The following is a 14,255-nucleotide window of genomic DNA, read 5'->3' on the forward strand; positions in this document are numbered from 1 at the left end:
AGTCTCCTCTGTGCATGTCACTAACTCCATTGTGATATTTTGTTGTCCTCAGGGTTTGCAGCAGTATGCCGCTTGTCAGTCTTACGCCTTTATGAAAGGCACAGCAAGCTTCATACTAGGTTAGTGTCATACTCACATTAAGAAGAGATTGTGTCTGATCATTATAAACAATTTGTGTTTGTGAAAGTAAATGACAAATAACAATGCTTGTATATCATTTTGTTAACACTTTAGTTTAAGGAACATTTCTCACCATTAACTTGTTTCTTACTATTAACTACTTCCTTTATTTACAGCGTGATCAAATTGAGATTTTTGCCTAAATTCCATTGTGAATTAGATTTAGAATTAGAAACAACAAAAAAAAAAAAAAAGGAAACTAGTAATCTTACACGTTTTCTGTAGAGATTTACAAGAAAGTGTCTCATTCTCAGGTTTGCAAAGATCTAATCAGAGATATGTGAGCGATTGTCTCATTAGTGTCTGTTTTTATTTCTTATAAGGAACTTTGGGAGAAACATCTGAGACAAATTTACATATATGAAATATACCTGAGTGTGCTGTGAATTGTGAAAATACTATTAATATACTAATAATATTGTGTTCTTTTGGCTTTGGCTGAAAATTTTACACCTCTCATCCAGGCACCGCTGGTTTATTTTTTGCACAGCGAGTACTTCAGAAAAGAATCCCATATCCCCTTCAGTGGAACATTCTAGTGTCTATTGGTAAGCCTGATGCATTTTCATCATTCTCATGCAAGAGAAGAATCATAACACACAATTGAAATACATCGTGTGTGTGTGTGTGTGTGTGTGTGTGTGTGTGTGTGTGTGTGTTTGTTATAAACACTATATGTAATAAAAGAAATAAAATAAAATATAAAAAACACAATATAAAAAAATAAATAATGTATGTGAGTTAAGCTGCTTTCTCTTTTGGTCTGCACAGTTTCTTCCTCAGTATTCAGCTACTCAGTAACTCGCTGGGAAACCATGAAGTGCTCAGACTTGTGGTTATTTCTTGAGACAGGAAATGTTCCTGACAGAAACTCTTCTAGTAAGCATTTACTTGTTTGCTTGTTTCTTTTTAGTAAAATTATGAATGGAAAGTTTAAAGATGACTGAAATATCAACCTCATAATTTTAACTTCTCTTCTCTTTTTTAATGGTTGTGTAGGTCACAATCTAGGCTCATACTTGGCCAATTGTGGCATTGAGCAGTAAATAATTACTCAATTTTGACCTTTACTTTCATGTCTCCCAATCTATTTTGCACCATTGACTTAGGTATTAATTTAATCTTAACCAGCTACCATTTAAACAAGTGCAATACTGAAAAACTTACAGGTTTTCTCAATTGATTTGACATATCTCTCCAATCTCTGCTCACTGTTTTAAAAAATTGTCCTAAACAGATTCTGCTTCTAACAGCCAGATTTTAGGTTTAAAAGGGCGACTCATTTTCACATGGGTGATATGTGTTGGATAAAAAATTTTTTTTGACCTGGGGCCTGTTTCAATAAGGGGGTTCAACCAACTCTGAATTTAAACTTGAACTGTGAGCTGAGTTACCGTGAGATGGAAAACTCTAAGTTTTCGGTTTCAGAACAGCTGAACTGAGATAGTTCAGTCCACTCTGAGTAGGTTGACTCTGATTTTAGCATGTGAACCACAACTATGAAAAGCCCTGATAAATGGAGCTCTGAAATTATGATTCACCACGACAACAGCTCCCACCAAAAAGACCTCCACATACTTTGAGTCAATGCTTAACTTTTAATCTTAATCACTGTTATAATATCAAAGGAAAAATCAGAACTAACAGGTTATTGAAATAATATTATTTTAATGGTATCCCACAGGCAAAAGAAAAAAAAGAAAAGAAAAAAAAAAACAATATAAATCAGGTAAAGCTTTAAAGTCCCCCTGAAATCAAAATTAAAGTTTTTTGGCTTTAAGTATGAATATATTAGCCTTAAGGTGATCTATAAGCTAGTGTGCTGCAAAACAAAGACAAAATTCGCGTTTACAAGATATGGGCATTCAAAACTTAGTCTCGTCACTTCCGCCAATATGAATCAAGGATTTGGATGATATCACCGTGCACTTCGGTTTCTCATCAAACGTTCTGTCCAATCAAATGCTCTCTAGAGTCCGTAATGTCCCGCCCCCTACACAGAGACGCGGAGCAGATCATAAGCGCTCATATGTGCGGTCGGCATGTATTAAACTACACAGCCTCAGCATGATTATGATCACTGTTTCGTTTTATCAAGTTTCATATTGAATTTGTGGGGTAATTTATTAGTCTGTGGCTGTCATAAGCTTACAAATGCGGCTTTACCGAGCTCAACGGCTCTTGCCAGAGCAGATATAAATGGAACGCTATTGGCTATTCAAAATTAGTGGGCGGGGCTGGGCGATATGTTTTTGTTTCAGTTAAAAGTACGTCACCACATAGAATAACGCTGCGTGTTTCAAGGCACTTCAGTGGACCTTTAACCATAAAAGGTTCATGGGTGTAGGCCAGGAGTTCTCAACTCTGGCCCTCAAGGTCCATTTTCCTGCAGAGTTTAGCTCCAACCCTAATCAAATACACCTGAACAAGCTAATTAAGCTCTTCATCATTACTAGAAAGTTACAGGCAGGTGAGTTTGATCAAGGTTGGAGGTAAACTCTGCAGGAAAGTGGACCTTGAGTGCCAGAGTTGAGAACCTCTGGTGTAGGCTGACTTTACAAACATTTGACATATTAAATAAATATCATTCAGTCATTTCAATGTGCAGCAGCTTTTTCCACATAGTCTAATGCTCTTTTCACATAATTAAATACTCTCTAATCCAAACGATTGCATCTCTTAATTAGAGTAAAGAAATTAACATTTGACTTCTACTCAGCCAACATCAAGAAGGCTTGCGAAATAATGAAGAACAGATGAAATGAAGATGGCCACAAAACTAAGTATTAGAAGAATATTAAAATCCAACATGAAAAAGAATAAATGTTGCTCATAAAGAGCGTTAGAATAAGGCACTTTTTTTACTGCTCTGCATACAGTGGTATGTGCTATCCCTGATGTTATATAGAAAACTACCATTTAAAAATGCTACTGCTCAAATAAATACATGCAGCATGCACTTGGATATGGCAAAAAAAATCGAAATAATCCTATATCTATTAATAAAATAGTCCTATGTATAATGAAATGCCGCTTTTGTCACTTTGACAGTGTCTGCATGATGAAAATATGTGTAATGTATGAATGCACCTGCACTGCAAAAATGCTGATTGCAATCAAATTATCTAAAGATTTTTAAAACAAGGTGCATTTTCTGCATAAGAAAAAATTATATAAGGTATTTAGTCGTTTAAGTATATTTTTCTTATTTTTCAAATTATCTGCCAATGGGGTAAGCGTAAATGAATGAATGAGATATTCAAACAATGCTTACACTTTAAAAAGGGGGAGGAGACCGAAAGAAACTCTGGGTTTACTGAAGAAAACCTGCTCCTGACCAGGTTAGGTTCACAGAGTAAGTTACCAAGAGTAAGTTACTCTTTTAGAAACAGACTTGACTTACCCTGCTTTCTCAGGTTTGACAAACCTCCCATTCTGAAACAGAAAACCCAGAGTTTACCTCCTTTCATGTTTGACATACTTTGAGGTTAAGTTTTCACTTAACCTCCTTTCTGAAATGGGCCCCAGTGCAACAAACAATGGCAATTACTATGGCATTTTCTACTACTGGATTATGTCAGAATCTAATAATCTACAGATAATTTTGATAAATATTTTTCAAACTTATTTCTCATTACATCTCATTATTTAGTAGCTTTGTAAGATAATGTACAGTCAGCCTGTCATCACATAAACTTAATAATAAACTTTTACAGGGTGAAACAATCTTGTGTTTTATGATATTGATGGGGTGACTGTACATTTATATTTGGTGTCTGCTTTGATCCCTGATTTGAATAGACTGTCTTCATTTGTTTTGATATTTTTTGGTCTTTATGAGAGAAGAATTTGACCATTTTTTTCTTTACTATGTACTTAGAAGAACCACTACAAATTCCTGCAACACCTGCAAATCCCAAAGTCACACAATATGGGGATGCGATGGAATGAGCTCAAACCTTTGTTTGCATAATGGCCAGAAAGAAGACTTGTTATTCATATATTTCAAGGAATTGCATTGAGTGGGCGATTTCAGGAGATTGTTTGGTCTTTCTAAACTAAGTGATTTTGGTTTTAGTTATAAAATTATTTTTTAATATATGCTGTATGTATCAATAAATTACTCATATAAAGAATTTTGCTTTCTTTCTCATCTGGCTTACTAAATCAAATGTTCTATGAAAGGAGTGTACTGTTATCTAGTGTGAAGAAGCGGAAATAAATAATTTTGATTTTAGTTAGTGAGTTATCATTTTGAAGATCTTCGCCAAAATTGTCTTGCAGTCCACCAGGTTACACTCTTAAAAATAAAGGTGCTAAAAAGGTTCAAGTGATGCAATTAGAAGAACCTTTTTTTGGTTCCACAAAGAAACATTCAGTCAAAGGTTCTTTAAAGAACAATTTCTTGCTTACCTTTTTATAATCTGAAGAACCTTATTTGTCACAAAGAACCTTTTGTAAAACAGACAGGTTCTTTAGATGTTAAAGGTTCTTTATGGAACCTTTTAGACAAAAATGTTCTTCTATGGCACCGTGAAGCACCTTTATTTTGAATAGTGTAGGATCAGTCATCCTTCAACAGTCAGGCCACATTGATCATAATTACAGTTGTGCAAAGAAAGTCCTTTTTTTGTTCCATTTTCTAAAGAAACTTTTTTCTCAAATTGACAGCACCACAGTGGCAGTTTTGTTTTGTTTTGTTGCCATTTTAAGTAAACAGAGGAGCTTTTATTCTAAGACCGTACTTGAAAAAATGCTAACAAAAAGTCCCTGAATGATGAGAAGAGTGGAGGAACAAAAAGAAATAGAACATCGTAGCAAGACACTGGGTTTTGTGTCAGGTTGAACTGAAGTCCCAGGAATTTAGACAATTGGGAAATTATTTTATTCTACTTTACCTCTGTACTGTATTTTATTTTATACATTTGTAAAGTTATAAGTTAGTAACATTACCGGCTGCCGTTAAACCAGGGGTGTCAAACTCAGTTCCTGGAGGGGGCGCAGCCCTGCAGAGTGTAGTCAAAGCCACTAATCTCTGGTTTAGTTCCAACTCTGCTCCAACACACATATCATTTAGTTTTCACATAAACCTTAAATTAGCTGAATCAGGTGCGTTTAATTAGGGTTGGAGCTAAACTCTGCAGGGCTGGCTGTGAACCTCCAGGAACTGAGTTTGACAGCCCTGCATTAAACTGTTATTATTTACATTTGTTGTATGTACTTTTTTTTGTTTAATAGTTTTTCACAGTAATGTATTCTATACATCAGCATTACTATTTCACATTTATTAAACATTAATAATTAGCCTTCTGTTGCACTTCGTTTTAAGGCACCCTTATACAAATAAGTAGACTAGTGAGTAATATTAATTAACAACACACATATTTGTTTCTTGTAATTATGTGTAATTTACTGTTATTAAGTACATATTGCAACAACATTATAAAATATAATGTAACCATATTCTTTACACAGGAAATCTTGTGTAATAATGCCGCGTTCCAAACAACCCCTAACCCGTGTTTTTCCAAACTTCGTGAGTCGTGGTTAGAAGTCGTGATTTACCAGTTAAAAAACCTGCTGTTTTGAGCTCGTAAATCACGACTTTGTAGCGTTCCAGGCAAGTCACCCCAAACTGCCTGAGCGCATTTATTATTATTAAATTATTATTAATTTGTTTGCAACATTTTATTGTCCTAAAGTCTATTTTTTCACTGTGTACCACTTGCATAAACACCGCACCCGTAGGTGCTGACATAGTGGTTTCGCGGGCTATAGTCACGTCAGAACTCGGAACTGGGAGTACATCGATCTAGTACGAGTTCACGAGTGGGAAGTCACGGGTTTGACTGCCGTTCGGATGCACTTTCACGGGTAAAAGGTTGGAAAAACACGAGTAACTGGTTGCCTGGAACGCGGCATAACAGCTGAGCTGCACATCAACTGCCTGAATGTGTCACTGACGTTATTTACAACCGTCCAATCAGAAGACATGAAGAAAAGGATGGAGCAATGCTTCTATTCCGATTGGTTAAAAGGTTTGTTGGGATGACGGACGCGCCCCGGCGAATACAGTCTGACATTCTCTGCAAAATGTCCACGCGCATCGCATGACTGGATTACAGAGGCTACGCATTTGCTTCTTACTGTAACTATAGAAAATGGCTTTGTAAAAGTATTTGTAAATTATCCTTATTAATTCGCTATTTTATTCCCTACCAACTCTTAGGCCTAGAGTTTATTATTTAAAGTGAAATTAAAGACACTGTCCATCACCTGTTTCCGGGAATTCCGCGATTGAAACATGGATTTCGTTCTCGGCGGCGTCGCTGCATGTGGCGCCTGCTTTTTTACAAACCCTCTGGAGGTGGTCAAAACTCGAATGCAATTGCAAGGGGAGCTGAAAAGCCGAGGAACCTACCAAGTGTATTACAGGAATGTGTTTCACGCCTTTTACACGATAGGCAAAATAGATGGACTGGCTGGTCTTCAGAAAGGTTTAGTTCCCGGTTTGGTTTATCAGTTTTTTATGAATGGGGTCCGGCTGGGGTCTTACGCCATCATCGAGTCCTTGGGCTACATTCACACGGACGGAAGGGTCAGCGCTGCGAAGAGCACAGTGTCCGGGGCCATTGCCGGTGTGGTGGGGGCTGTAATGGGCAGCCCGATTTACCTGGTGAGTAACGAGAAATGTCTCCGTTTTAGTCTAGTAGACGACGGATTAAACACGTGTTTAGTGACGGCACAAAACCGGTTCTACTGTCACTATGAATATTATCACCGCAACAATCAGGTGCATGCAGCACTAACAGCGTAGCGCTGTCAATTACAAAGAGCACAATTGTTCAACAGAACAGAATATATAAGTGGTGTGAACGAAATGTACAATTCGGAGTCTTGGATCGGCTTTTAAGTAGTTACGCAAACATGTGACTTAGATCACTTAAAATGTATTTTATTGCTAAAATGTATAGTAAAAGTTCCCACGTCGCTTAGCAACCGTAAATAATGTCTATAATTAGGAGAAATTAGTATATTATTATTAATTATTGTACAGTAATCTAATGAGAATATTGAGTATAATACGTGAATATTTATATATTTCAAATATACTAAGAAAGTTTTAAATGCTTTTGGTTCCACACACTTAAAGATTTATACTGCAAAGGTGGCAAGGTGGTGCCAAAATGGACAAAAAGCACGAAGTGTCTTTAGCTTACCAGCCGTTTAACCACTTTCTATTTGTTATTTCCTTAAGGTAAAAACACATCTTCAGAGTCAATCCACTTCCTCTATTGCAGTTGGACACCAGTATAAGCACAGGGTAAGTTAATGCTTACCTCACAGAATCATCTAACATGACATTGATTTGTTTTTTCTTTGAATGTGACTTGAGAACTTTGATCTTCAAGTCGACTGATTTTAGGATTGTGGAGTTTTATGTAATGTTTTATCCAATAACATTTGTGGTATTCTTAATGTACAAAGACAATTTTATGTAATAAACCAGTTTGAATAAAAAAAATCATACTTCTTTTATATATCTATGCTTTTTTTTATGCCAGGGAATGATGCATGCCCTATTGGCCATCCACAAACAGCATGGAATTTTGGGTTTGTGGAGGGGTGCAAGTGCGGCAGTCCCGAGGGTTAGTGTGGGGTCAGCTGCTCAGCTCTCTACTTTCTCTGCCTCTAAAGAGTTTGTCACTGACCTACAGGTAAACATTGGATATTTAATGTCAACTGGAAGTTATGCATCTGTTCATTTAGTACCTCATTAAATCAAACGCTTTGTATCTTTTAGTCATTAATGTGTCTTAGCTTTGAAGTTATTAATATTTTGATGCACTCATAAAAGTTGACAAAACAAACATTAACAGATATACACATTTATATACACAGTTAAACAAATTGACTATTGTAAGAAAAAGTGATGAGGACGTAGAAGATCTCGATGAAGATGTTTATTGCAGCTAGGCTTGTGCCGGTATTCGGTAATGCGATAAATCGCGGTAATGAATATGCACGATATTGTTATCGCGGGCACTTCAAAATACCGTGAAAAATAATAGATCCGAATTTATATTTTTAGAACGCGCATTAGCTTATTTTCCATCAACCGCTTGAAGAAACACTGCGTATATGCTGCGCAGAACTGATGCGCACTCTGATGTAAACAATCCCCACATGTAGAAGCACTGTGTGCACGCAGTGCACGCCGCCGCTGCCACCGCACTCTTTTCTAAAATTTAGCAAATTGACACACAAACATTTTCTTGGGTTTGTGGGAGGAGCACTTGAGAACCATAACAGCAAAAGGAATTATCTAAATGTACTAAACATTATGACAGTTCAAAACATAGCCAAAAGCCTAAGGACTAAAACATCAATCAATAGCATAAAGTGTGTGTGTACCCATGTGCATGCATTGTGTTTTCTTCACATGCGTTCTGTTCCTTTTATCAATGTGAACATCCTGTGTCCACGTGTGCATTCAATAGACAATAATATATTTTCTGCATATATTTGTGTCTTTCTAGTGTCATGTGCATTGGGTCCGTTTTCTTAGTATGTGTGGACATCCTTTATCCACGTGTGCATTCAGTACACAATAATATATTTTCTGCATTCGAGTATGCATATATTTGTGTCTTTCTAGTGTTGTGTGCAGTAAGTCTGTGTCTTTGTGCATTTCTTTGAGTGGGTCTGTCCTTTGCCCACTTCTTTTCCATCTTGGTGGAATGACTGCTGTCCATAGTATCTGAAAAGGTTTGATCTCTCCTTGGTTCTCTTTTCCATTGTATATTCTTTTCAATTTGACAGTAAATACTTAGAAGCAGTCACTGGTGTTGTTGCAGTCTGTGCATTTCTCTCAAGTCCATCCATCCCATCTCAGGATTTCTAGATCTTTTAGGCTTGGAGTTCTGGATCTTGTAGATCTGTAAATCTCTGGATTTCTGGTTCTGATGGTCACTCTGTTCTTGAAGAAGTCCGTTGTCTTGTGGAAGTCCCCTGGCTTCACTGGTTCTGCTGGCCTTCTTGTCCTTCGGATGACCAGATCATTTTTCTCCAGGAGTTTACACCTTTCCAACAAACATCTAGATGCATATACCTGAAACAAGATCAAAAAGAAGAGGTTGCCCCCCCTTTCCCCCACAAGAATCTTTTCACATTCAAAACATACAGAAATTTAATCACAGACTGCAATTAAATAATTTCTCATCAATTTTATTTAAATATCAATGTCATTATCACATTTCCAATCATTTATAAAGAATCACCCCCTTTTTGATAGTAAACATATTTTTCTAAAATATGATGCTATCATAAAACAATTCCTTCAGTTCACATCAGCATCTGCTTCTGACTGAGCTACAGTCATGTTCTTGCAGTGCTGTGTCTGGCAAGGTGTGAATGGCCTCTTCCTTATTTCCTTTCAACAATGCCAACTGGGTTTCTAAATTGCCTATCTTCTTAAGCAAGTTACGATAGCCCATCTTTCTTTTGTGTGAAAAATGACATTGTCTTGCCTTGTGTCCCATCCTTCCACAAGCAAAACAAACAACTTCCTGATCTTTTCTACCCTTCTCCAAACAATGCCTTGCTATGTGACCATCTTTTCCACATGCATAACAGACAAAGCTTTGAGGTCTCTCATTCTTTTGACAATGTCTAGCACTGTGACCAGCTTTTCCACACGCATAACAAAGAGTAACACCTTCAGAATTTACTCTTTCAAATCTCCTTGGTCTCTGATGGAAACCATCAGATAATCCAGAACAATCTCTCCTGCCAAAGGCAGCAACTGGATGTCTAGATTCTGCAGCTTTCCTTTGACTATTTGCATTAAAATACTGTGTCATTTTGGAAATGATTTGCTCGTATGGTGCATTTGCATCTATATGAAGAGCAATGGCTTCTCGCATGTGTGGACTGCTCTGTGCAATTAATGCAGACTTAAACATGAGATTTTGTTTAGTTGCATTTGGCAAACCACTTTAACAGCTAAACATTTTCCACAGCCTGGAATCGAATGCTAGAGGATGCTCTCCAGGTTCCATTGTCACCTCAGTTATCTTCCTCAAGTTAACCAAATCAGTTCCAACAAGTCTAAGTAGAGCCTCTCTCCTTGCCCCTCTGTCTGCTCTTTTGTCTCGAATTTCCTGTGAGAGAGCACTAGTTAATGAGCGAGGAATGGAGATCATGAGAAGTCTACAAGCATCTTCGTCTGACACACTATAAACATCCACTACCTTTTCCATTTTTGACAAGAACTCTACAGGCTCCGTGTTATGAGGCTCAAAAGTACCCACTGCTGCAACAAGACTTTGGAAGTCCATAAAAGACAGCTGTCTAATAGCTTGGCCATTTTCGGTTCTTTGATCAAGAACCCTCTCATTTCCGTTTCTATTTCCAAACTGTCTTGTTCGCACTGGTGCTATTGGGAACCTCACAGAATCATCTGAAGAATTATGCTGTTGACTAAAGGCTTCCTTGCATTTCTTCTCGTCATATTCAGAATTGGATTGGGCATGTACCAACCGTCTAGTTGTCCCTTCATGCAAAGATCTAAATGTTTCCCTCTCTGTTTCAGCTTTTGAAATTTCTTTTGTCAATTTCACTATCTGTTCTTTCAAAATGTTCTCTTTAGCCTCGCAATTTCTCAATGACATAACATAGCAGCTGACTTGAGAATTTAGCAACTTGTTTTCTGTTTTTATTCCTTCTAATCTTTTCTTAGTTACCTTGTATGAAGCAAAAAGAGCTTGAAGTGCATTAGCAACTTTTCCCTCTTTGTTTTTAGGCATTTTGGGAAAAATTTTTAATTGAGTCATAGCCCACTCATAGGGGTCATCTGCCTTCTCTATCCCATCAAACATTCCTACTGAGCCATGCTTAGCGATGTATTTGACTATCAGCTCTTCCATTTTTCACAATCTTATTAAATTGTCTTCAGCAGATCAATTGGCTTTATTCCTTCACTGACTGAACATTATCTATTTACTTTAAGATACCTGTTTGTCTAATTATTCACAGCTCCTATGCTTTGGACGCAAATGAATAAACAACCACACTACGTCGGGCTTCTAAACCAAATTTTTACTACTTCAGTCACGGCCACACTCCGTCGGGCCTTACACTTCACTACACTAAACTATTAAAAATGTAACGCTATCACAGTACGTCGGACAAAAACCACATTACTTCGGGTTTTAGGTTATATTTTTAAAACAGTTTACTTTCATCAGTATTATCAAAACAATTTACTCTGTTTCAGTTACTTTAGAAACAATAGGCCTAATACAACTCTGCTACCACACTACGTCGGGCTGATTCAATTACCTTAGAATCTTAACAGAATTATAACAAATGTCTCACACATCAGGCAAAACAACCACTTACAGTTTCAACTTCTGCAACTGTTTAAATATATATATAACAATGTTTGTCACATTGCATCGAACAAAGCTTTTTTTTGTTATATAATTATTATTTTTTTTAAACAGACTTTTTCTAGTCAGTTCTTTGGGCTCAAAGTGATATTTATCAGATTAAAACAGTTACTGTTTTAAACTTAACAGAGTCACGGTACGTCAGACTCACTACACTATAACACAATTATCATGAAATAATTCTGTGATTACACTACGTTGGATCAATTCAGTTACTTTAGAATTAAATCAGAATTATAACATCTCAGTCAGTTTCAATTACGTTAGAAACTTACAACTTCAGACACAACAGATCTAATACAATTCTGCCATCACACTGCATCGGTTTGATTCAATTACTTTAGAATCCTAACAGAATTACAAGAGACCAACAACAAGTTTCAGTTACTTTAGAAACTTTAAACTTAAACGCTTTGCTTCAGTTACTTTAGAAATAATTACAGTACAGCTCTGTCACCACACTACGTCGGGTTAATTCAGTTCCATTAGAATTTTAAACAGAATTGTACAGAATAGGCCTAAGAACTCCTCCTGCTAATACTGACTAAACCAGATTCTCTTCTGTCCTTAATTTCTTTTCTAGATTTTTTTAAACGAGGGGGTTCCCTGACAAAAACAACATAGAATAAAGAAACTGCTTTTCTTACCTTTCCTTGCTTTTTTCGGAAATCCTCGTTGGGTGGCTCGCCAATGTAAGAAAAAGTGATGAGGACGTAGAAGATCTCAATGAAGATGTTTATTGCAGCATAGCAGTGACAAAGTACATGTTGTACCTTGGGTTCAACGGAGTCGGAATGAACCCAGAACATCCTTAGCTCAAACATTTTATAGCTTTCCAGTTTACTATCCTAATGTAAATGAAGTTGTTCCTGTCGTAATAGGTATAGTCTGTATGTTAATTAAGTTCTGACACCCCTTTGTCTGAGATGGTTCTCAGTGTCTCACACCCGCTCCCATTCTACAATTGGTCACCTTTTGCTTGGGATGAGATTATCCCAAATGGTCTAAACTGTTGACTTTCTTCTTCCCTATAATAATTAAGCCATTTTGGGAAATGAGCATAATTAAACATATATTGTGGAGTGGAATCTGGGTCGAGGCAGACTATATTTCTTACACTATTAATGGGCGGCATATACATATTTTTGTTCAGTAAATTGCTCTCTGAAATGAGGATTCCCCCTCCCCCACGCCAACACACCTGCTGTAACCAGAAATATTGTAGATAACAATTGTGTTCTACAGTAAACTACGCGCATGCCCTTTGATATGTCCTGTCACATCTGTTTTAAAAGAAAACATGTCAACAATGGAAAGACAGTTGTGTTATGAAATACATGTTTTAAGCAAACCTTGTGTTTAGGGCATTAGGCTAGGCCTATTAAACACTTGCTTGGTCTTACTGCTTCTAGGGATTTATATGTTTTAGTTACCAATATTTTAAGCAAAGTGAATTAAATATAAATATGGCTTAACCAATAGGAAATGGCAAAATAGATTGCTTAATACAGCACAATAAAAAAAATCTAAATACAACATAAAGATTAATATTAGGTGTTTGTCATTTGTGAAAAAGACTAACAAATGGATATAAGATATCGGTATTCTGTTCAAAAGTCATGAGCAACTGTTACAGTTTGCTGTATACATTTCATTGTTTAAATATATAAACATCTTGTTGGGGTTTATGACAGTTTTTATCAAAATAAAAGAGTGGAAAGGAGGTGTGGCAGGCAAGCAACACGAGTACATGACAGAACTGTAATTTTTAGGATAACTATTCCTTTAACTGTAGAAGAAAACTCTCAACACAGTGAGATGTTTTGTTAGTAATCCATTTTGTTTTTTTCTGGGTTTGTAGGTGTTCTCTAAAGGTAGCTGGTTAATAGCTCTGAGTGCTGGCATGATCAGTAGTGTGGTGGTTGTATTAGCTATGACTCCATTTGATGTGATCAGCACTCGACTCTACAACCAGCCGGTGGACCATCTTGGCAAGGTGATATCCTACCAGCTGTCATCAACATACAAAAATTAGTCTATCTAGTTTCACCCACACATTGATAAAGCTGGTAAAATAAGGAATTTATTTCACTTTATGTACTTTTCTCCTGCAGGGCATTTTGTACAGAGGTTTCGTGGACTGTTTCTCGAAGACATTGAAGAAGGAAGGTATGACTGGTTTATATAAAGGTCTCGGAGCCTCCTACTTCCGCCTCGGACCTCACACTATACTTTCTCTACTTTTCTGGAATGAGCTGCGCACTTTGTACTGCAGCTACAGTTAGCATCTTGCTATTACCAGCAATGGCAAAATCTTAATAATGTTTCCCTGATTTGCTGATTAATTAAGCAGTAAGGTACGAGAGGCCGTGCTGTATCGTGAATAAATCACGGCTGAATTCAGCCGTGATTTATTCACGATACAGCACGGCCTCAAGTACCTTATTGCTTTTATAAAATGGTTACCACACAATAAAAATATTAAAATCAAAAATATATATTAATTTATATATATTAAGTTGTACGTTTTCATAAAATAAAATCATTAACTGCCTTCTGCTGTAAAAAGTAGTCCCTAACTGCTGCAGCTGCGTTTACGTTGCTAAGGGTGGTTGCTAAGGG

At 36.8% G+C, this 14,255-nt stretch overlaps 2 protein-coding genes across 2 annotated transcripts in view; both read left to right on the forward strand.

The window, feature by feature from the left end:
- The window catches only part of tmem141 (transmembrane protein 141), a 6,597-nt gene extending 2,119 nt beyond the window's left edge, over window positions 1–4,478 (forward strand). The window contains exons 2-5 of the mRNA XM_073840024.1: window positions 53–119; window positions 645–728; window positions 952–1,059; window positions 4,061–4,478. Coding sequence (XP_073696125.1) covers window positions 53–119; window positions 645–728; window positions 952–1,059; window positions 4,061–4,131 — 330 coding nt within the window. The 3' untranslated portion in view covers window positions 4,132–4,478. The remainder of the gene's footprint in view (window positions 1–52; window positions 120–644; window positions 729–951; window positions 1,060–4,060) is intronic.
- Window positions 4,479–6,250: 1,772 nt separating this feature from the next.
- Window positions 6,251–13,991, forward strand: slc25a35 (solute carrier family 25 member 35). The gene is made up of 5 exons (XM_073841350.1): window positions 6,251–6,856; window positions 7,439–7,504; window positions 7,746–7,898; window positions 13,495–13,629; window positions 13,748–13,991. The coding sequence occupies exons 1-5, from the start codon at window positions 6,485–6,487 to the stop codon at window positions 13,916–13,918; spliced, it is 897 nt and encodes a 298-aa protein (XP_073697451.1). The 5' UTR covers window positions 6,251–6,484; the 3' UTR covers window positions 13,919–13,991.
- Window positions 13,992–14,255: the final 264 nt, after the last annotated feature.

This window comes from Garra rufa, chromosome 5 (assembly GCF_049309525.1).
Source record: "Garra rufa chromosome 5, GarRuf1.0, whole genome shotgun sequence".
Taxonomy (NCBI): Eukaryota; Metazoa; Chordata; class Actinopteri; order Cypriniformes; family Cyprinidae; genus Garra; species Garra rufa.